Genomic DNA, 21,566 nt, shown 5'->3' on the forward strand with positions numbered 1-21,566 from the left:
TTTTTTTGGCATTTGTCTGAAAAAAATTGGATTTTAACCAAATAAAGAAGGTAAACTCACCAGATGTTCAACATGTTAGAAAAAACGTTTCGGTATAAATTTTCGACTACTAATGACAAAAAGCTAAACCTTTTCTTCATAGCGAAAATCTGCTAAACATTAGAGGAGTGTCTTCATTAAAAACCAGGACAATTTAAGTGTGGACCAGGACACCAGGACAATTTGTCTAAATCAGGACAAATCCTGGAATACCAGTACGTCTGGCAGTCCTACCGTAGCGGGAATTTTCTTCATAAAATATTTTTTATGAATGTATTACATTTAAGTGTGAAGTTTTATTCGCAAACTTAAAAAAAAACAAATTGTTTCACTGCTTAACAGGCGTTTGTGTTTGGATATAGTGCCAACACATGGAATAAATATTATAGCTATTGTCTTCCCAGATAGTGCATATTCAATTCTTCCTTAATTAAAAAACATTATTGTTGCCCACGCTTAAGGGTTTAAGGTAAGGGAAAAGTGGATATTTTCAAGCATTATTTACACATATGTACTTTTTTAAACAAATTTAAATTCCAAAAACCGGAGGCCAACTTGAATTAAAAAAATCAACATTGAAATGCGTCAAAATGAAAATAAAAGAACACAAATTTCTATGTAAAGCAAAACTCTCTGGGAAGACAACAGGTTCGTTCGTCGAAAATCCAGCGAGAATTATCACTCAAAATATCAGATACTTATATTTTATATACTTAGATATGAAGTGTCATATTGAGGATAAAAAACTGCCAAAATTTGCCAAATAGAAAAATAAAAATGCCAAAAAGGTGCAGTTCTTTTTAATTCTTCCATTAAGCATTAAAATTAGAAACACATTCCTAAATTAAAAGTCCAATGCCAAAGTAAGATAAACCAGTTGTATACACTATAGAAATTAGAAAATTTTAGTTGAGAAAAGGAAGTACAGTATATTTTGCTTTGCTGCCTCTATGCTTAAGGGCACATTTAAGATACCTACCCCAAAATGCGCATCAAAAGCATTATTTTTAACATTTATAAGGAAACTGCTCCGATAGATGCATTCAACATACCTGCACATTGGCGATACCTGCCTTAAAAATTGTGCGACTAGTATCAATTATCAATGAAAGTATTACGTTTACCTGCACTGGGCCTTCAATTACCTAATTTTTTTATTTATTTTGCTCATCTCGCAGAACAACGAAAATGGCTATCAATTTATGTAGTTATATAGATAATTAGATAACATTCGGTAAAAATTACGATTGCAGTAATTTCTACATGGTAAGTGCTCCGCCAATATTTGGTTTCATAGGGATTCGGATACCTTCCTCCTTGAAGTAGTAAAGAAAATTCGCTTAAGTGCCTTTTTCGGTTACGTGCACAAGTTTTTCGTGGAGGATGTGCAGCTAAGCAAAATATACTGTACACAATTTAGTGCCATTTGATGTAAAAAAGGGCCAAAAATGGCACGATTTGAGCCAAGTTGGCAGCCCTGTTTGCAAGTTTCTCTGCCAGCTAGTGTCCACAGTTGCATTTCAAACATAAGAAATTTCTTTTTAATATTTTTATTGAGCTTTGTACCACGATCGTTTATTAGGAAAAATTTAAAAAGCAACAAAGTCTAAGCGGTAGAAGTTATAGCAGCTATTTCGGAGATCACCACATCTCCTCATCAGACTTCTTTTTTCTGGACTTCAGCAGGGATCGAACCTGCGTAATCGATGTTCAAAGGCAGAAGCGTTAACCACTGAGCTATGTATATCCCGTAAACTCTTGGTGCTAATTCATTTTCCTTATTCAGCCAACTACTATCAAGTGCAGCTGATTTTCCGCTATTTAAGCTCGACAGCGTGGTTGTTGTTGTCAATTCTATACATCCATTTGCTTATTTGCTTTTTTGTATAGTTTCAGGCAGGCTCTTCCTAAACTATGCATTTGTCAGTAGGGGTATTCTCTGAGTCTTGCAAAGCCCTTGCACGGTGCACGAATTGCACGGTTTGCAAAGCTGTCCCATACGAAAACCGGGTTTTACCGTGCAATCCGTGCAATCTGTGCGCAATGCAAGGGCTTTGCAAGACTCAGAGAATACCCCTAATGTTATTGTGGCTTATTAGTATTCTATTTTTTAATATTTTTATTGAGCTTTGTACCACGACTGTTTATTAGGAAAAACGCAACAAAGTCTAAGCGGTGGAAGTTATAGAAGCTATTTCGGAGATCACCACATCTCCTCATCAGACTTCTTTTTTCTAGACTTCAGCAGGGATCGAACCTGCGTAATCGATGTTCAAAGTCAGAAGCGTTAACCACTGAGCTATGTACATCCCGTAAACTCTTGTTGCTAATTAATTTTCCTTATTCAACGAACTACTATCAAGTGCAGCTGATTTGCCGCTATTTAAACTCGACGGCGTGGTTATTGTTGTCAATTCTATACATCCATTTGCTTAAGAAAATACATTTGCATAAGAAATTTGTACAGGATTTTTAAAATTCTTTCAGAGGGGCAAAAAACTGGATCTAAAAGTATATTTTTAGTTAGTCCGACTTTCTTCAACATACGTTTCAATTTCTTTGGCGTAGTAACTGTCGACTCTGGTTGAGATAGCATTCCGATTCCGACGAATACGATTACCTTTTGATTCATTGGAATTAACTAGCTTAATTAGGTAAACAAGTATTTTCTTTACACTTTTAATTTAAATCGCTCAAGTTTGTGAATTTTTAAATTTAACTTTCAAATTAATTAATTTAATTTAATTAATTAGTTTTCAAATTATCGTCGAAAAAAAATCCAACCACGTGCCACAATCATATGTTTTTCCTAATTGCAAATTCTTGCTGGCAAAATTTTTTCCAGCTTGAATTTGCAGCTTCTCTCCAAAAACTAGTCTTTCTACTTGTGATTTATTTAAATAAAACATGTGAAATTTAGTTAAAACAATCTAGCCGCTTTTAGCCGGCTTTTTGCCAATTTAGCCGGTTGGTCCAAAAAGTTCTGGCAACACTGAACCTGTCACTGCCTATTAACACGTTTCGACGGCGAGGTCGATCAACCTCAGCAAGCTATCGGACGTATCGTCATCGAGGCTCAATTTTCCAACGATGCGGCCAAAGATCCCTTACTTTCCCACCCTAGTATTGAAGTCACCAAGTACGATTTTAATAATATGTGGGCCAGCGCTTGTATATGCGGTCCAAGCGCTCATAAAAGAGATTCTTGGATGATTCGTCCTTCTCTTATGTCAAAGGAGAGCGCAAATGAGCGAGATGTTGATGGATCTTGCTTTTTGCGCTAGGCGGCGACCGAATATCTCTCCTACCAAAAATCCAACACCGAATTCGCGCTCCTTTACATGACAACTGTAGTAGACGGCGCAAGTTGCCAGTCGTTTTTGCCCTGCCCCTTCCATCGCATTTCTTGGATGACGACGATGTCAGCCCTTGTCTTCTATAGGACATCAACCTGACAGGCCGAGGAACATCACCATTGAGGGTCCAGACATTCTGTGCATTTAAATCTATTGATATTGCATAAAAGTATTTCAAAAATATTTTCTCAAAAAACATTATCCACGTAGAGTAATTCATATAGGTATTTCCAAACTGGCGTTACTTGACGTTCAAATGACAAAATGTTAAAAAAAGAATGGAAAAGGTCAAAATTTTAAGAAGGTTTTTCTAGATTTGCATAGCAATTAAATTGCCCCTTGTGGTATAGTTAAAAGAATTTTATTTTTATAAAATTTTAATTTAAATTTAATGTATTTTAAGTTTCAAAGAAGAAGAAATTCTGAAGTAACAAAAATTTTCTTTTTGATTTATATTAATTGAAAAAGAACTTAATTCAATAATTTCAAAAATAACAAAGTACAAAAATGAACAAAGTACAATAGTAAATAGTATTAACCCTACACCCCTTATTCAGTAAAAAAATTACAACTGTTTGTAGAAGCGATTTAAAGATATTAGTAAACTTACGCGCTGGCGTGACGTTACAAAAAGTAGAAGTGGATTTTGACTTCGATTACAAAATTGCTAAACTCTGCCAATTTGGCAAGACTATTTGTATAAAAGCTTTTATAGTAATATTGGAAATGTCTAAGGTTAATTTTACAAGTTTGGAAATGTAAAAATCGTTTCTGCTTTATCGTCGGCTTAGAGTGTAAACCTGCTAAATCCGTTTTTTGGCAAAATTGACCTTTTGATGCAGTTCGAAGGAGTAGGCGATTCCGCAGTTGGCAAGCAAAAAAATACGTCAATATAAAAATATAATTGTCAAAAATTGTTTGATGAGTAAAGCTGCTAAGTACAATCAGTTCAAATTCAACTGCTAAATCCAACATATTGTGCTTCTGTCGCTCGATTTTGTTCTATCTTAGAGTATTACTTTATGCGTTTAAGCCAAGGTAATAGCCAGCGAATAAGCTTTAATTTTTTATATCTCAAGGAAATTATTGTTACTTGTGGAACGAAAAAGAAGGAAGATTAAATGCAGAAGAGTTTTCCAGCGTGTGGGTAGATTTGATAGAAAAAAATGTAGTACCAAATAATAGTTCCGGGGAGCAAATTACAGTAATTTTTTATAGCGACGAATGCACATATCAAAACCGAAACAGTATTATGGCTAATGCTTTGTTATCCACAGCTATAAATAACAATATCATTATTGAGAAAAAGTTTCTTGAAGTAGGCCATACCCAAATGGAAGCTGATTGTATCCATACCACTATCGAACGAGCATTTAAGAAAAGAGATATCCATGTTCCTGCAGAATACATTGAAGTATGTAGATCAGCTAGAAAAAATCCAAAGCCATATGACGTAACTTATCTTAGTTACACGTTCTTTAAAAGCTTTAACACAGTTCAATTCTTTAATAGCATTCGTCCCGGTCGCGGCAAAGATGCTGCTAAAGTAACTGATATAGGAGCCCTACGGTCTACACCAAGTGGCGGCATTCATTTCAAACTAAGATTCTCCAACGAATGGGAAGTAATACCGCAAAGAAAATCCCTAGTAGCTGTTTCCTTGCCGTTTTCTCACCTTCCGAATTTATACGAGAGTAGGCGTACGATTGCTCGCAGAAAGTATGAGATCTCCAGTATTTCAAACGATTACTTCCTGAAGATTACCACGCCTACTATAACAATTTACCTCATCATTGAATAATATGTATCATACTTTCTGGCATTATTGAGTTCCTACTTAAATTATCTTATATGTGGTCGTTGTACTATTAATTTGAAAGAGGAATACTTCACGTATAGTTACTACTATATGTAGGATTTGCCCCTTAGACTAAGAGTTAAAGATATATTTAGTTTTTTGCCTCTACAGTAAAATATGTTTTTTGGTCGTTAGCAGGTTTACACTCTAAGGCGACGTTATGTTAAATCAGCTGAATTATCTGACGACGTTACCTGGAATTACGCTACTAAAATTTCCATTGAAAAAGTTTTGTTATTATTATTCTTGAAAGAATTTTTAACGGGAAGAAAACGTGCATTTTATGTGGAACGTACTTTTTATTTTAACATCACCGCCACCAGTGGTTTAAATTTTTGCTAATCTATGTCCTACTACGTTTCAACAAAACGTGCCCAATGTGAAACAAATCAGAGCATAAATACGGGTTTTCAAACTTTCTCGACCCTGGCGCAACCTAACGAGACCATTTTTGGCAAAAATGTTTCTGTTTACATAAATAGCCAGTATACATTATAATAAAAAAAAAAAACTTTTTAATATACAACGCTTTTATAAATGGACTAAAAAGTAGAAAATAATATTTCTCAGTCCCACAGAATTTTTGATTTTGAAATTTTAGCAAAAGTCATTATAAACAATTAATGACATTGAAAACGAAAAACGTGGAGCGCATGCAGTACAAAGCATTCGATTTCATTGACAATAGTCAAACTACATAACATTCTACAGCGAAAGTACAAATTTGAGATCGATTTTAAGCGGTCGATATTCATATGCCCACATACATACGTATGTTACTTTTCATATCAATTCAAGTGTATTACATGCGCCCCACGCTTTTCATTTTCACTGTCATTAATTGTTTATAATGACTTTTGCTAAAATTTCAAAATCAAAAGTTATCAAAACAAATTCTGTGGGATTGAGAAATATTATTTTATACTTTTTAGTCCATTTATAAAAGCGTTGTATATTAAAAAGTATTTTTTTTATTTTATTTATTTTCTACTTTTTAGTCTTGTCTGTACAAAATTTTGCAATAGATATTAAAATAATTCAACTTGCACATACATATGTACATACATACATATAGCAGCAGTTTATTTCATTTAAAGAAATGGCGTGTCGGCCATTTCCGCTGTAGCGTGTGTAGTGCATATTTTTAACTTCTTCTGGCGAGGCGACATCTATCTCTAGAGTTTTTCTAAATGTATGTCTTTGATATGATACCTACAACGAGGTTGATATCTAGACTAGGTTGATGTCTAGAATTTGCCATAAATAGCTTTGCTACATTTATAGTAGGTGCATTCTTTTGCAACCGAGCTACAAAAGAACACTCGCTTAAATGACGAAATACATGCAAAGCAACAACACAAACTCGGCTATTTATCCGAGCTCAGCCAGGTCGGTTAAAAAATACGCGACCTGAAGGCTAGTGTTGGTAAGTGAAAAAACTGCTCTATTGTGAATTGTTAATGGGAAAGTGGAGAGGGAAATTTTTGTTGTGACTTATATTTAAAAAAAGTATATATATTGCGCAAATACCTCGCATAATTACTCATTTAAATAGGTTTTTGTATCTAAATCCCGTTAAACTAATCACATTTTCTTGCCAGCTAGCAACAGGGTTGTTTAAGTAGCTAAAAGCAAATTTTACCCGAGCTGAGCGTTCTTTTGTCGCTCGCTTACAAAAAAATGCAGCTGGTATAAATGGTGGTCTGGACATACAACATTCAAAGCGGTCTGGACATACAACATTGCAAGTAGATAAAAGCGTTGTAAAATAATAATATATCTCAGTCCCATAGAATTTGTTTTGATAACTTTTGATTTTGAAATTTTAGCAAAAGTCATTATAAACAATTTATGACATTCAAAACGAAAAACGTGGAGCGCATGCAAAACAAAGCATTAGATTTAATTGACAATATTCAAACTACATACATAACATAGACCTAAAATTTCTACAGCGAAAGTACAAATTTGAGATCGATTTTAAGCGGTCGTTATTAATTTACCCACATACATACATATATTACTCTTCAATTTCAAATCAGACCTATTACATGCGCCCAACGCTTTTCATTGTCAATCTCATAAATTGTTTATAATGACTTTTGCTAAGATTTCAAACTCAAAAGTTATCAAAACAAGTTCTATGGGACTGAGAAATATTATTTTCTAATTTTAGTCCTTTTATAAAAGCGTGGTACATTAAAAAGTATTTTTTTAAATTTACTTTATACTTTTTAATCTTGTCTGTATAAAATTTTGCAATAGATACTAACATAATTCAACTTGCAGTGAAAAGAGAACAGAAGACTGCAAGCAGAATGTTGTTTGCTCCCATTTACAGGCCTATTCTGCTTGTAACCGAACATTTTGTAACAAGCTAATTTTGTTACCAACAATTGTCACCACTTCTTGTAACCGCAATTCTATTTACCTTGGTAACGTTTTAATTTGTTCAGCAATTCAGCTATGGAGTTTTGTGTAAATTCTGGTGTTGCATATTTCACGGGGCAATATTTTGTTACCTGCTCATGAGATGGTAACAAAATTAACCGGTTACAAGAGTGTGGAGAATACGAAAAGGGTTTAAAAATTGACAGTAACTTTACTAACCGGTAACAAAATTTTTGTTACCAACGCAGAATAGGCCTGTTAGAATATGCCTACATATGTACATACATACATATAGCAGCAATTAATTTCATTTAAAGAAATGGCGTGTCGTCCATTTCCGCTGTAGCGTATGTAGTGCATATTTTTAACTTCTTCTGGCAAGGCGACATCTATCTCTAGAGTTTTTCTAATGTTATGTCTTTGCTATGATACCTACGACGAGGTTGATATCTAGACTAGGTTTGCCATAAATACCTTTGCTATATTTATAGTATGGTGGTCTGGACATACAACATTGCAAGTTGATAAAAGCGTTGTAAAAAGTAGCCAAATCGGACTATAAATAAGTTAGATATAGGACTTTTATTTTATTTTTTATGCGGTATACTTTTCGCTTGATTAGCCCATATAATATAAGCATAAATACGGCTTTTCAAATATCTCGACTCTGGCGCAATCTAACGAGATCATTTTTGGCAAAATTGGACTATAAATGAGTTAGATATAGGACTTTTTATTTTTTTACGCGGTATAATTTTCGCTGGATTAGCCCATATTTAACTTTAAATGTTTACTAACTGTTTTTTCAGCGCCGATTTTCTCTTGAATACAAAAATAAATTATTTAGTGTGCTCGTAACAGCATGACATACATGATATGCATGATGACTTTATAATTGGAAGATTATTTGTTCGATCCATATCTTTCTTTTAACGATGTTATGCTAATTCTACGGAAAATGCATTATCTTTATATAAAATATACTCTAAAGCTTGGCGGGTCATTAAATTTTAATCAATTTCAAAATAAAAAAATATGGATCTCTTAATTTTCGCAATTCTTCAGATCTGGGGGTGGACGAAAAAAAATACCACCCTAGCGTCCACACATTTGAATGTGTGTACAAATACCATCAATCAAACTCATTGTATGTATCATCAAAAATAAATTCCTCCCATAAGAAATTAGCTATGCGCATCAAACTTTACCGAAGATGTTGTATGATATTTCATAATACTTATTTTAATGTGTTTGAGCATTTAATCTTAAAGTTACCAGATGAGATCGGAAGTTACCACATTACCTAAGAGAAAAAAGTTAAAATTTTTGGTAAAATCTTAGCAAAGTGGCAACCGTGTGTTGAACTCAATTTGAATGCTATGCGATCCACAGGTACATTTTCTCTTTCACTATGTGGTAAAAACCAACATCAGTGACATGATTTAGAAGTGAAACACAAGCAATAAAATTTTGTAATATGTTGGCATTTCGTTGTTCATTGGAGTCAGGCTATTAATTATTTTGCTTCATGTCCAAGGTTAGGAAATTCAGTTAACATTTGAACAAAATTTTAAATCAGTTTCTATTGCTTCAAAGTGAAAAAAAAACGAAAGACTTAAGCAACGAACCACAAAGTAGCTGCATACATGCATACATACATACATATATTCGCATTTGCGTCAATGTCGAATTTTCTCCAAATGAAACCGGTTTAAGCAAGAATTATGAATAACTTTTTGCTTTGTTTAATTTTCATTTTGCCCTTTTGTGCATTGGTAAAATTGGAATATGCATTTAACGAGCCCAAATACAAGTGCCCGACAAAGTAAGTGCATAAAACCGCTTTTGAATAAATATTTATGTGTCCATTTGTACATATGTGAAATCAAATAATGTTATCTGTTTGGCAAGGGCTCTAGTCATATACCCATGCACTTGCTGGAGAAACTCTGATGCGGGTATCTATGTGAAATGTGAAAACTCAAACTTAGCGACACTCTCGGTTGCGCTTGAAAACCTTGGAGCTTTAGGCACACCAGTGGAGCATTTGGAAATTGTTAAAGGACATTTTGGTAAATTAAAAACTTTACAAACTCCTCTATGTATGAACATGCTAACATAAGCGGGGTTCTTTTCAGTACGTCTATACGGGCCAGTGTTTTCTAAAGTAAGCCCAAGATTACTTACCATTACTGATACGCCAATCGCAACAATTGAGAACTTTCCCTTTTTTGGTGTAAACAAAACTATAGAGGAACTGCGTATTGTACACAGCAATCTATCATCGTTTACACCGCTGTCATTTGGGGTGATATCTTGACATCTTTGATAAAAGCTTACATAAATAATCTTATATTTACAGATATTAGGAAATGCAAAGGAACTTGTTATTGACGGCCATTCATTGAAAAATGTCAATAAAAACATTTTTGAGAATCAAAATATTGGAAACAAGTTGGAAGTTCTGAGAATTATTAACGGGCCACTAAATGATGTTCCAATTGAAGCGTTTCAGGTATGTAGAAAGAAAGAAATATATTCGGACGCAATTAAGTATATATCGCAAAATTTTTTTATACTTAAGTATGTTGTGTATGACCCCGTATTTCTCGGACTAAAATTATTAGAACTGTCGACTTCTGACAACAACACGAACATTTAATTTTGTTTATACTTACAAAATTTTGCAAATTGTGTATGTAAATATGCTCAGCTTTTTTTGTTTGCAATTTGTTTGTCCAACATACTACAGCATATAACTAAAGCAGGTACTTTCCGACAACGAAAATACCTCAATTCCTCTCTCAAATCTGTTACTAGGGTCGTCTTTAACTAATATTTGGTAAAAATGGAAAGTCCGGACTCGTACTTTCTTATAGCTATAACTGCCAATTGTGTCTCATATTAAGAGAATTTATCTATTTGCAACTTTACTTTTTTCCACTTTGATTCTGCTCAGTGATCGGACGTCTACCACATTGTGGTAGATCTGCCACTTTTTTGAGCATCTACCACACAAGGTCTGAAATCTACTACATATTCGCGTTTTGGAGTAGTTTTATTTTTGCTCGACATGATTTTCTTAATTTTAAGAGCAAAAATTGTCCAACACTAAACATTAACAACAAGAGCAAATGTAAGGATAAAATAATCTGTAAAATAGTAAATTTTTTCAATAACGAATTTTTCGACAGGATACGTGGTTTTATTGTGTTAAATTGCAAAATGTATGATTTATAACAAGTGTTCAAAACCGGCGATTTTTGTGAAAGTATTAGCAAATTTCAGTGCATCTAAAGATTCTAAAGCGTGGTTTACTTTTCCTTGAGAATTGTCAAAATCGGCAAATCCCAAGTAGCGGTTTCTGGAACGTGCAGCACTCCGGAAGGTTCCAGAAATCTCTCAAAATATGTTCGAAAGTTATCTTGATATGGAAGAAACTGCTTTACACTGTCAAGAAAAGATATTGCCAAAACTCAACGCAATTTTTAGCAATTTCAATCTAGCACTTTATTATACTAAAATAATTTTTTTTTAGATTCTAATTAAAATGTTTGCAACTTAGGTGAAACCTTGCAGGATTTTTTTTAATGTTTGTACAAAGTTTGATCCAAAACCTGAGATCTACCCGAGTTTTTTGAAATCTACCACATTTTTTCCAGATTCTACCACAATTTTTTTTTTAGGCCGATCACTGATTCAGCTCTTGACTAAAGTAGGCAAAAAATTTAAGGTTTTACCTTTTCATTATTTTCACAATTAAATTGTATACTTACATGTATCAGGTGTGCTCAAATAGTACGGAGACTTTTAAATTTTCTCGGGTTGGTACATTTGTCCCGAACGTACTTTCAGAGCTTCAAGTGTATAGCATTATTTGTTTGTTTGGGAGATGCATAAAGGTTAGAAGTTTTTCTCGAGTTTTTTTATGATAAAATGATGGACTTCCAGCAAAGGAACCTAAAATATTGGTATCTATGTACATTGTACATACATAGCAGTGATGGGAGAAATTGTATTTACTAAGTATTTTGGATGTTACTAAATACCGCTCATTACTCATTCAAAGCGCTCATTACAGGTCTATTCTGCGCTGGTAATAAAAAGTTTGTAACCGGTAAATAAAGTTCCTGTCAATTTTTAAACCCTTTTCGCATTCTGTGTACTCTTGTAACCGGTAAATTTTGTTACCATCTCATAAGCTGGTAACAAAGTATTGCCCCGTGAAATATGCAATGCCAGAATTTGCACAATTCTTCATAGCTGAATCGCTGAATATTTTAACTGCATTACCAACGTTCCTAGAATCGCGGTGACAAGAACTGGTAACATTTTTTGGTAATAAAATTTCCCGGTTACAAAATCTTCGGTAACGCGCAGAATAGACCTGTTAGTGTAAAAGTATGAAGTTAGTTTCACTTCAAGGACGGCTTCCTATACAAATTTTTTTTTCCAATGCCCTCCTTTACTTTTTGTTGTACCTGCTACAAGCGTCTTTATTTTTGCATTCCACTATTATTCCCCCACTATTTATTTCTTTCACTTTCATTACAAGGCCGTCCGTAGGCTCTACTACTTTTTTTAGTGCATCCTTTGTTTCCTTAGCTTTTTTGCTTTTATTTTTCAGTTTAATAACAATTTTACTTGCGCTCTCCGTAACCTTGGTAACTTGAGCATATGTCATTTTCGTATTAACATTATCATTAGCTACGCGTAAATCCTTTAGCAACTCATTACTCTTTTGGAATTCTTTAGACACATCACTTATGATCTAATTTTTCATAGCGATCATTTTTACCTCAATATTATGCTCCAAAAATGAGTTGAAATCTGCTACTTTTTATCTGCGAACATTTATTACTAAATATTTGCTCAACTATCTGTTTCACATCAGAAGCTTTCATTTTTGATTGTTCACATTTATTGATTAAATGTTTAATCGCAATAAATTTCGTATTTGTGTCTGACAACGCGCATTGATTACAGAACCATTTCAAATTAATATTTTCTGTTATTATTTTTATCTCATGTCTCTTTATGTTACTGCATTTCAAACAAAAATTATAACCACACCCACCAGAGCATGATATCATTTCGTCTACTTAAAGCAGTTTCGCAGTACACTCTTTACATTCTGCCGGCATCATGTACAATTTACCATAAGGAGTATGGCAAAAATATACACCCGCAAAAGTAAAAACTACGCAACAATAAAATAAATAAATTAAAATTAAAATATCCTAATTAATCCCCGCGTGATGGCAGCACTGTTAAGTAAGGTTATCACTTAACTTATGCCTTCGCTTTGACTGCTTTTACACAGTTCAAGTATTGAATTCAATTCTGCTCGCATGTGGAAGAGAGGGGGTGAGAAGAAAGGGGACGAGTACACGCATCTGTACCGTCAAGTCGTTTCAACTTTCTTGCTTTGCTTTTGGCATTTTCGTTGCTTCCCATTTAAAGAACCAAAAACTTGAATTCAACAGAATTGAAACGTGTAAAAGCAAATAGAAAACACAAAAGAGAATGAGCAAGAATTGCTTTCAAGTACTTGAATCATGTAAATCGGGTGTTTCTTTGTTTTGCCTTTCAGCAATAAATCACTGTGGTACTCACAGAGAACGATTATCCGGCGCGCAGTCACCGGCAGAAAAATCACCAGGGCAGAGTAGCAATAGCGACAGCGAAGCTCTGCAGGTAGATAAATCCCTTTAGAACAGCCACCTGCAAGGCAACAGCTATCCACAATCGCGTCGGCTCGTTGTGTTCAATTGTACTCAGCGTATAAGCAGCCGCTTGTTGATGTTTACTTAAGAGCGAAATACACCACACAAGCGGTTTGACAAACCAAGCGAAATTTCCCTTTGCTTCAAGCCATTTGTGCTGTGTATGGGGGTGTTTGAAGGTTTGACAAACCGCTTGAGGGAAATTTGAGCAAAAATCAAAATTTTTTGATTTTCTGGCCGCCATGTTGATGTTTGATCAAACCGCTTGCGTTGTGTATAGCAAAATCGCCTCATTCGCAACGAAATTTTCACCGAGTAAGGACGTAAGAGAGGAAAATGAAAGAAAACCATAATATTTAGCATTGCGAACTCGAAGAAAACTAAAATTCTTTGCTTGAACGAGTCATGTTTGCATGGTGTATGGCGAAATGGGAAAAGTAGGTTTGAAGAATGTTTGACAAGCCGCTTGTGTGGTGTATTTCGCTCTTTACCCTACAAGAAAAGGACATTTTAGACTGACCGATTCTCAATACACTCAAACAAAAACCAATACACATAAAAAACGCTGTAAAAATTTCCCCACAATTTTAAGGCAGTAAAAAAGAGACCTTAAGTTGACATCAATCGAGGCCATATGATGAAAAGGGATGCAAGATCACATGTACACAAAAGAACTGATCAGATTTTTCAGAAATCTCTGCAATTCTGACGTAAAATATGATCCCAAGAGGCTGCAGATCTCCCAGTCAGATGACCAGTCATATGACCGGAGATGTCTTGTAGGGTAACTAACGACCGCTCAGCAGCGCAGCGGCTGCGCCAGTAGCAGCGAAGCAAGCCTGGATTTGGCAAAGCAGGCCACCCTACAAGAAACGGACATTTTAGACTGACCGATTCTCAATACACTCAAACAAAAACCAATACACATAAAAAACGCTGTGAAAATTTCCCCACAATTTTAAGGCAGTAAAAAAGAGACCTTAAGTTGACATCAATCGAGGCCATATGATGAAAAGGGATGCAAGATCACATGTACACAAAAGAACTGGTCAGATTTTTCAGAAATCCCTGCAATTCTGACGTAAAATATGATTCCAAAAGGCTGCAGATCTCCCGGTCAGATGACCAGTCATATGACCGGCAGATGTCTTGTAGGGCAGTTGCTGGAATTCCTAGCTCTCCTTCCTTCAGTGCTTCTTTGTCTGCTTCGGTAGACTATTTTGCTGCTTATTTGCGTTTTGGAGGAACGTTTATTTGCGTTTCGAACGTTTAATATTTACTTTTTCAATTAATAAAACGCGAGCAAAATCTATGCGACCGTTCCGTTTGACGATTTCTACAAAAATCCAGTCATATGTGATGAGTTTAAAATAAACAAATCAACCGTTATCAGAATTAGTCAAAATGAAAGCAAAAGTAAAGATAAAAAGTATAGAAGCCGGACTTGGGAAACGGCAAACTTTAAACAATGCGAGTACCCAAAAAGGATTTACACAAATCGGAGAAAGTATAATGTTCCCATATCTGTCTAATTTGTAAAAGCCAAAGTCATAAAGTTAAATAAAAATACCCAACTGAATCTTTTGTCAGACAAGACATACATTTCTGATGAGCCTGGTCCATTCCTCGCTTGAGCAAATGCATCAAGGATGCACAAAGTTCTTCTTCTTATTTGGCGCTATAACCGCCTAAGTGTTTTTTGGCTGAGTCCAAAGCAGTATGTCAGTCGTTTCTCTTCTGTGCCAAACTGACGCCTATTGTAAATGCCAAGTGAAGCCAAGTCCTTCTCCACTTGGTCTTTCCATAGGGCCTTTATCTTCCACCATCGCGACCCGCGTTGAACACTTTCAGAGTTGGAGCGCTTCTGTCCATTCATACGATGACCAAGTCAGCGTAGCTATTGTACTATATCCATGGCGTTGTGAATCTCATAGAGCTCACGTTCCATCGCCTGCAGTACTTACCTCCGCCAATGGGAACGGGCCATAAATCTTTCACAGAATCTTTCTCTCGAAAACTCCAAGAGCCACCTCATCAGATGATTTCATTGTTATTGATGCTTATACTCTGCCTATTTGTGAGATGATAGGAAATACTTCGTTTTGTACTCGTTCACCATCAAACCCACACGCTTTGCTTTTCTTTCTAACTCCGAGAAGGCAAAAAAGACGTAGCCCTTATTTCTACCAACAATGTCGATATCGTCGGCATATGCCAGTAATTTTACGCTCTTGTAAAGTATTGTGCCTGAGAGGTTCAGTTCTGCGACTCTTATTCTCTTCAGAATGAGATTAAAGATATCACACGAAAGGAAGTCACCTTGTCTGAAACATTGTTTGGTATCAAACGTCTAGGGAAATCCTTCTTAATTCTGACGGTGGTATTGCTCAACGTCATTTTACACAGCCGTATTAGTTTGGACACTAAATTCAGACACCACGAAATAAAGACGACTTTCGTGCTGTCGAAAGCGGATTTGAAATCGAAATTATTCTCACGGGTCTTTTCCAAGTTTTGACGTGTTGCGAATACGAGATTTATGATGGATTTAGCAGATATGAAGCCAACTAGTAAGGCGCAATCAGTTCGTTGATGGTGGTCTTCAGTCTTTCACACAACACGCTCGATAAAATAGTTCGCTCGTATGGCGGGGTCGCCATTCTTGTGGATTGGGCAAAGCACACTTGAATTCCAGTCGTCCGGCATGCACCTTATCAGCTCCTCACCATCGTACTTGAATAGCTCGGCTGCCAGGTTGCCAGCTACAGAAACTTTGTTATTTTCCATCAGCATAATGGCTATTCGTACCTCGTCATAGTCAGGCGCTGGGTCATCGACTCCATCGTCATCGACTGGAGGCTCGGGTTCGTCTTCTCCACTACTCTCAGTGCTGATGACATTCAAAAGCATCGAGAAGTGCTCCCTCCATAATTTAAGTCCATTCTGGACATCGATCACTAGGTCGCCATGGTTGTTCCTACAAGAGTGTTGAAATCTTCCTTAAGTCGCCTAACTGTCTGATAAAAATTTCGGTTGTGTTTCCTGTCGGCTAGCACTTCAAGCTCTTCGCACACACGTATTTCGACCTATCTCTTCTTATTGCGGCAAACACGTCTAGCTTCCCTCTTCAGTTCCCTATAACGGTTCTACATGGCTCGCGAGGTGGCACCTCTTTTCTCTGCAGCTTCTTGACACTCCTAATCGTAACAGTAATAAGCGGGAAATGTGGTTCCACTGCTCGCATATGTCAATTTGTTGAACAGTGCTCTCTCACAGCAGGTGTGAGAGTCAAGTAGTGAATCAACTGGCCGTCTGTTGTGATTGCAGCTTTTCGACGTTGAGCGTTTTCCGTGCATTGTTGCACAATTTTTCACATTGTTCAATTGTCATTATCGTGTCATCAACTGTAGTCATAGGTATGCACAGTCAATAATGACAAGTGAAAAGATCGTTTTATTTGCCAATTGCGGCGGTTTACATTTAATTTATTCTTTTTGACTGCCACTGCAAGGGACTGGATTTCTTTCAAATAAAATACACCGCAATGGATTACGAAACGCCGGAAATGTGAGTAATTTTATAATATGAAGTCATTTAATTTTATTACGAATTCGTGTATTAACAGGCGTGAAAAATATGAACGCACCACATAAGAGCAGCTGCAATCAGGGTTCGGATTTGCCTCATTTTAGCCCCTCGCTCGCTCGTTAGTTTGCTCTGAGCTTGCGCAACTCACGAGCAACAGGGGAGGCTGTTTTCAAACGAGCACTCGTTAAGTACGAGCGCACGCGTTGAGCAGCCAGCGAGCGAGTAAGCCAACGAGGGCAGCGCAAGAGTAGTGCAGCCAGCAAACGAGGACCTCATTAGCTCTGCCCTCGCGAGGGCGTGGTTGCGAGCGAGGCACTCATTTGCAGCAGCAGACGAGCGAGGCGAGTAAACGAGCGGGGCAAATGAGGCAAGCAGATTAAACAGGCAAACGGGTTGTTTGGTCAGCAAAAATGTATGGGATAAAAATTGCATCAACTAAGAATTTCGAGTAAAGGATTGTATGCACACATGCAGATATGTATATACATACACATATGTATGGATTTAATTATGTATATATTCTCATGCACGGAAGAATAGATGCGTGCTATTTTGACCAGTTTTATCTACAAGGTAGGTGCATAGGTTCTTTTTTATGCGGATTTGAATTTATGCGGTTTTTCAAACCCTTTTTCCGCTGCAGCCATTTTGCTTTTTTGAGAGCTTTTATTACTTTTTTTTTCAATGTGTAAGGGGCAATGCTTCTGATAAATAATTTGTCTTTGTATTCTTACCTACAAGTAATTACTAAGTAATTCGGCTAAGTAACTATGTTACATATGTATGTATAAATGAGAATATACATAATATTTATAAAAATCATTATTTCGTATTTTATTTCATAAATGAGTAGGACATTAGCATTTTCAAATGAATATTCCTGGTTTAGTCCCCATACATATGTATGTATGTAGTATAATACAAACTACTATTTGGGGTGTTAAACAGTATTTGATAATTAAGGCTAGTCCACATAGAACTTTCGCGTTGACTTTGTAGTTGGCGTGTGCTTCCTTTAATCTCCAATTCAAATTTGTGGCCATAAAGTCGATCGTCAACAGTTCAAAGTGTAATGTGCAAGGTGCATCGAACTCTTTCACCTTGAGTGAAACGCCAACGGCGCTGAAATCGAACTCTTCGACTCAATCTGATGTGGATTCTTTGCTTAAGGAGGTTGCTTTTGACACCAATAAAAATTCAACCATGCAGTCCGTCTTTAACGTTACTAGTGTTACTTAACAGCATGCATCACGATGAGTTGGCCTCTGCAGTGGCCGCACTTTCTGCTGAGATTAAATCTGTTCGTGAAAAAATGTGTAACGCATGTAACTATAAATCATCATGTGAAAAACCTCAAGCCAATGTTCGAACCCAGCTGATAAGTGTGGATCTGTCATTTCCTCTTCGCACTTCAGTTGATTCTGCTGCTCAAATCACATCTGCGCTACCAGTGGCCACGATTGAGAGAAATAGAGATTGCGCCAATCGCGGTACCGCTAATCCGCTCTTTGTGATTTTGACAGAATCAGCTGTGTGCGTGACATCATCTTGGTGCAATTGTTGATTGTGAGCATACGAAAAAAGCAAATAACAATTTTGATATTTGTGCGTTAATATTTCTGCTTGGTTTTAAACAATTATTGAGACATTACAAAGCAAAATGAAGTGTGCCGCGACAAAGTGTAATAGTGAAAACAAAAAGAAAGCGTGCGATATAAGTTTTTTTTTTTCGTTTCCTACGGACGCAAATCTGGCGGAAAAGTGGAAGCAGTTCTGCCGACAAGGAGATGCATTAAACACCAAATCGAGCTATGTAAATAGATACATAAACTTCACTACCTACTTATTTTTGTTAGTACCTGATTCTTTTTAGTGCTGGTATGAGGTAATGCACCAGTGGATAAGGCTGCCACCTAATACAAAACAGTGCCCAAATTATTATACATTTAAAAGTTCAGCTTAAATTATGTTTTACTTGGATAGAATATTTGTTTCCAAAGAGGACACACTCATGCATCCTCTCGGAGATGGTACAAAAGTCGTCAAATCAAAGCTGTGGAGTCAACAGCTGTGGAGTTTATGGTGGTTGGCTACCGTCCCCAAATTTAAATATGCACTCTGCATGGCTTTTTACAATGTATGCTTTAGGTCGAGTCCAAAAACTCACTTTGCTGTACACATTCCTTCACATGAAATTGCAAATACTGTTAATACATCAATTTTTTCATGTGCCTAAAATCGTACTTACCTAAAGGGCTACATGTCCAAAATTATTGCTACGTGTTCCTAATTAATCAATCTTTGTATATTTATTGATTCCTGCAAAATTGGGCCATGTTATATTAAAATAACACATTTTTCTGCATTGTTTACATATTCTTATATGAGTTTTGGCATTTCTCTCTCGCAATTGCTCACTCAATGCTAACAGCTGTGCCTACGTCTGCTACCGGCAATTGTGCTGATGTTCTGCGTCAGACGTCATCGAATGCTGCGTCCACTGTTGCTGCTGCGTCGGAGTCTATCTCTCCGTCTGTTTTGCGTAGCATTCGTATTAGCTCCGAGTTACCTGGTCGTTCATCTGGTGGTAGTTCAAATGCTGCTTGCTCTTCTAACGAAAAGTGGGGTGTTTTTCACAACAACGTGCCATTGCCGACTATTACTTCGCACCAATTGAACACTTCGCCGGGCTCTGTTGATTCTGCCTGTATTGTAGCTGAGAGTAAAAAGAGAATGCGTAAGCGACAGCAAACGCGCGTAGTGGGTTCGGGTGAGAGCAATGAGCTTGAGGTAGCTGCACGCTATAAGTGGCTTCATTTGTCTTCCTTCTCACCGACTGTTTCGACTGATAATATTAGCTCTGATCCAATACTTTTCGTGAAAAATCCTGTAAAACTATCAAACAGCAAAATTATTCTCTGAAGTTAGAGTAAAAAGTGAGTAACAACAAAAACGGGAACAAAAAAACCATTTTTCCTGTAAAAACGTCAACCAGTGATTGCTTGACACTTTTTATGATTTTACCAGAAGAAAAAGTTCGGGTAAAATATTGCAACGTCATTCTCTACACAACTCTCCAAAAGTCGCTCACATTTACAGGATTTTGGAGCATTTTGGAGTACGGGAACATTTTCCTGCAACTTCCTGCAAGTTCGTGTAAAATCCTGTAAGTTCATGGAGTACTGGATCAGAGCTATTATTGGATACGTGGAGAAGCATACAGGCATACACGAGAAACCCATCTTATGCTATAAACTCATTAAAAGAAAGTGCGGATTCTCTTAGGTATATAAACTTTAAGCTGGGCGTTAGTGAACATAACATATAAGAACTGCTGAAGCCTGAGATTTGGCCAGTTAATTACGGTGACCATATTAACGAACGTAAAATAAAGCACATTTTTCGCAATGATTTTAGAATACGAACATACAACTTGTATGATAGTTATTTAGATCAAATATTTGCCAGTTAATTATAGTATTAAATCGTACAAGTTCCTCTTCTCGAAAGGCGCTGTAACCGGATTTTAACCGATTCTGAAAAATGAAACCAAATCCTTATCAAGGACTTCGCCATCCTTTGCTGCCACAATGCGTTTATCATAATTGAGCGGAGTTTATTGTTATATTTCAGCGTGCAACACGATCCTGGGCACAACTTTCCCTGTGCTTTTGTCAACAATGAGTTTTACTCAAAGTATGTTAATTTTTCTGGGAAAATGTCTAAATATTGGTTAAATTTTTTATATTTTTTTTTCAGTTACATAAATTTCCCCTTATCAGTATTATCATGGATTCGTGACCCTTAAGTAGGGTGCGAAGCAAACTGACGAAGGTTTTCATTCTGTTTTATTATGGACATTTTTATTTTTTCATATTCTATGTTTAAAAATCTACCTCTGCAAAATTCAAAGCTAATTTAAAGGACAGCTTAAGAAATAAAGGACAAATGGCGTCCTTTATTTTGGCAAAAATTATAAAGGACAGGGGATTAAAATAAAGGACTGTCCTTTAAAATAAAGGATGGATGGGCACCGTACAGTTAATGTATTTATTCGTCCGTTTCGTGCTTTTCGCAAGGAGGAAAATCAATCGCCACAGATTTAGCAGCTCATTCCTGTCCTAATAATCTTGTAAAAATCTGCTATGAAAACGCTTCGGGACTAAGAAGTAAATGGCTAAGAAATTTTCTTATGTAAAATTTTCTTGAGGCAGTACGCAGTTCTTAATAAATTTGCTACGCTTTCTACTACGGGTTCCTAAAGTTTTTTGTGAAAAAAGAGCACAAGGCAACCCATGCTTGCAACAGAAATATATGCCCGTTCCATTATTTCTTGAGGAAAGAGCGAGCCAACAGGCTGCAGGCACACGAAATAATGGCAATTTTTTTCTTGATGGTTTTCTTGAGAGCTGCATACCAGCCTTAAAAGACAGAGATGCGGTTAAAACTGGTTGTAGCAGGGGCAGCGGTGTTCTGATAGCAGTCCGCTGTAATCGTCAGGCTTCACTTATTCAGTTGGAGGAGAATGACACTCTTCTTGACCAATTATGTGTGCCACGGTGCAGCGAACAAAGGTGGCGCCGTCAGTGGTACCGCTACTTTGATTTT

General features: G+C 36.4%; 1 protein-coding gene across 3 annotated transcripts in view; it reads left to right on the forward strand.

The window, feature by feature from the left end:
• Positions 1-9,058: 9,058 nt before the first annotated feature.
• The window catches only part of LOC118742309 (protein artichoke), a gene marked incomplete in the record, with an annotated part of 113,018 nt that continues 100,510 nt past the window's right edge, over positions 9,059-21,566 (forward strand). Inside the window, 5 exon segments of one of the 3 annotated variants that reach the window (XM_036474283.1) lie at positions 9,059-9,181; positions 9,241-9,469; positions 9,556-9,716; positions 9,783-9,952; positions 10,007-10,159. In XM_036474283.1, coding sequence (XP_036330176.1) covers positions 9,369-9,469; positions 9,556-9,716; positions 9,783-9,952; positions 10,007-10,159 — 585 coding nt within the window. 3 annotated transcript variants of the gene reach the window in all.

The sequence above is a fragment of the Rhagoletis pomonella genome, unplaced genomic scaffold (assembly GCF_013731165.1).
Source record: "Rhagoletis pomonella isolate Grant_MI unplaced genomic scaffold, Rhpom_1.0 Rhpom_scaffold_00007, whole genome shotgun sequence".
Lineage (NCBI taxonomy): Eukaryota > Metazoa > Arthropoda > Insecta > Diptera > Tephritidae > Rhagoletis > Rhagoletis pomonella.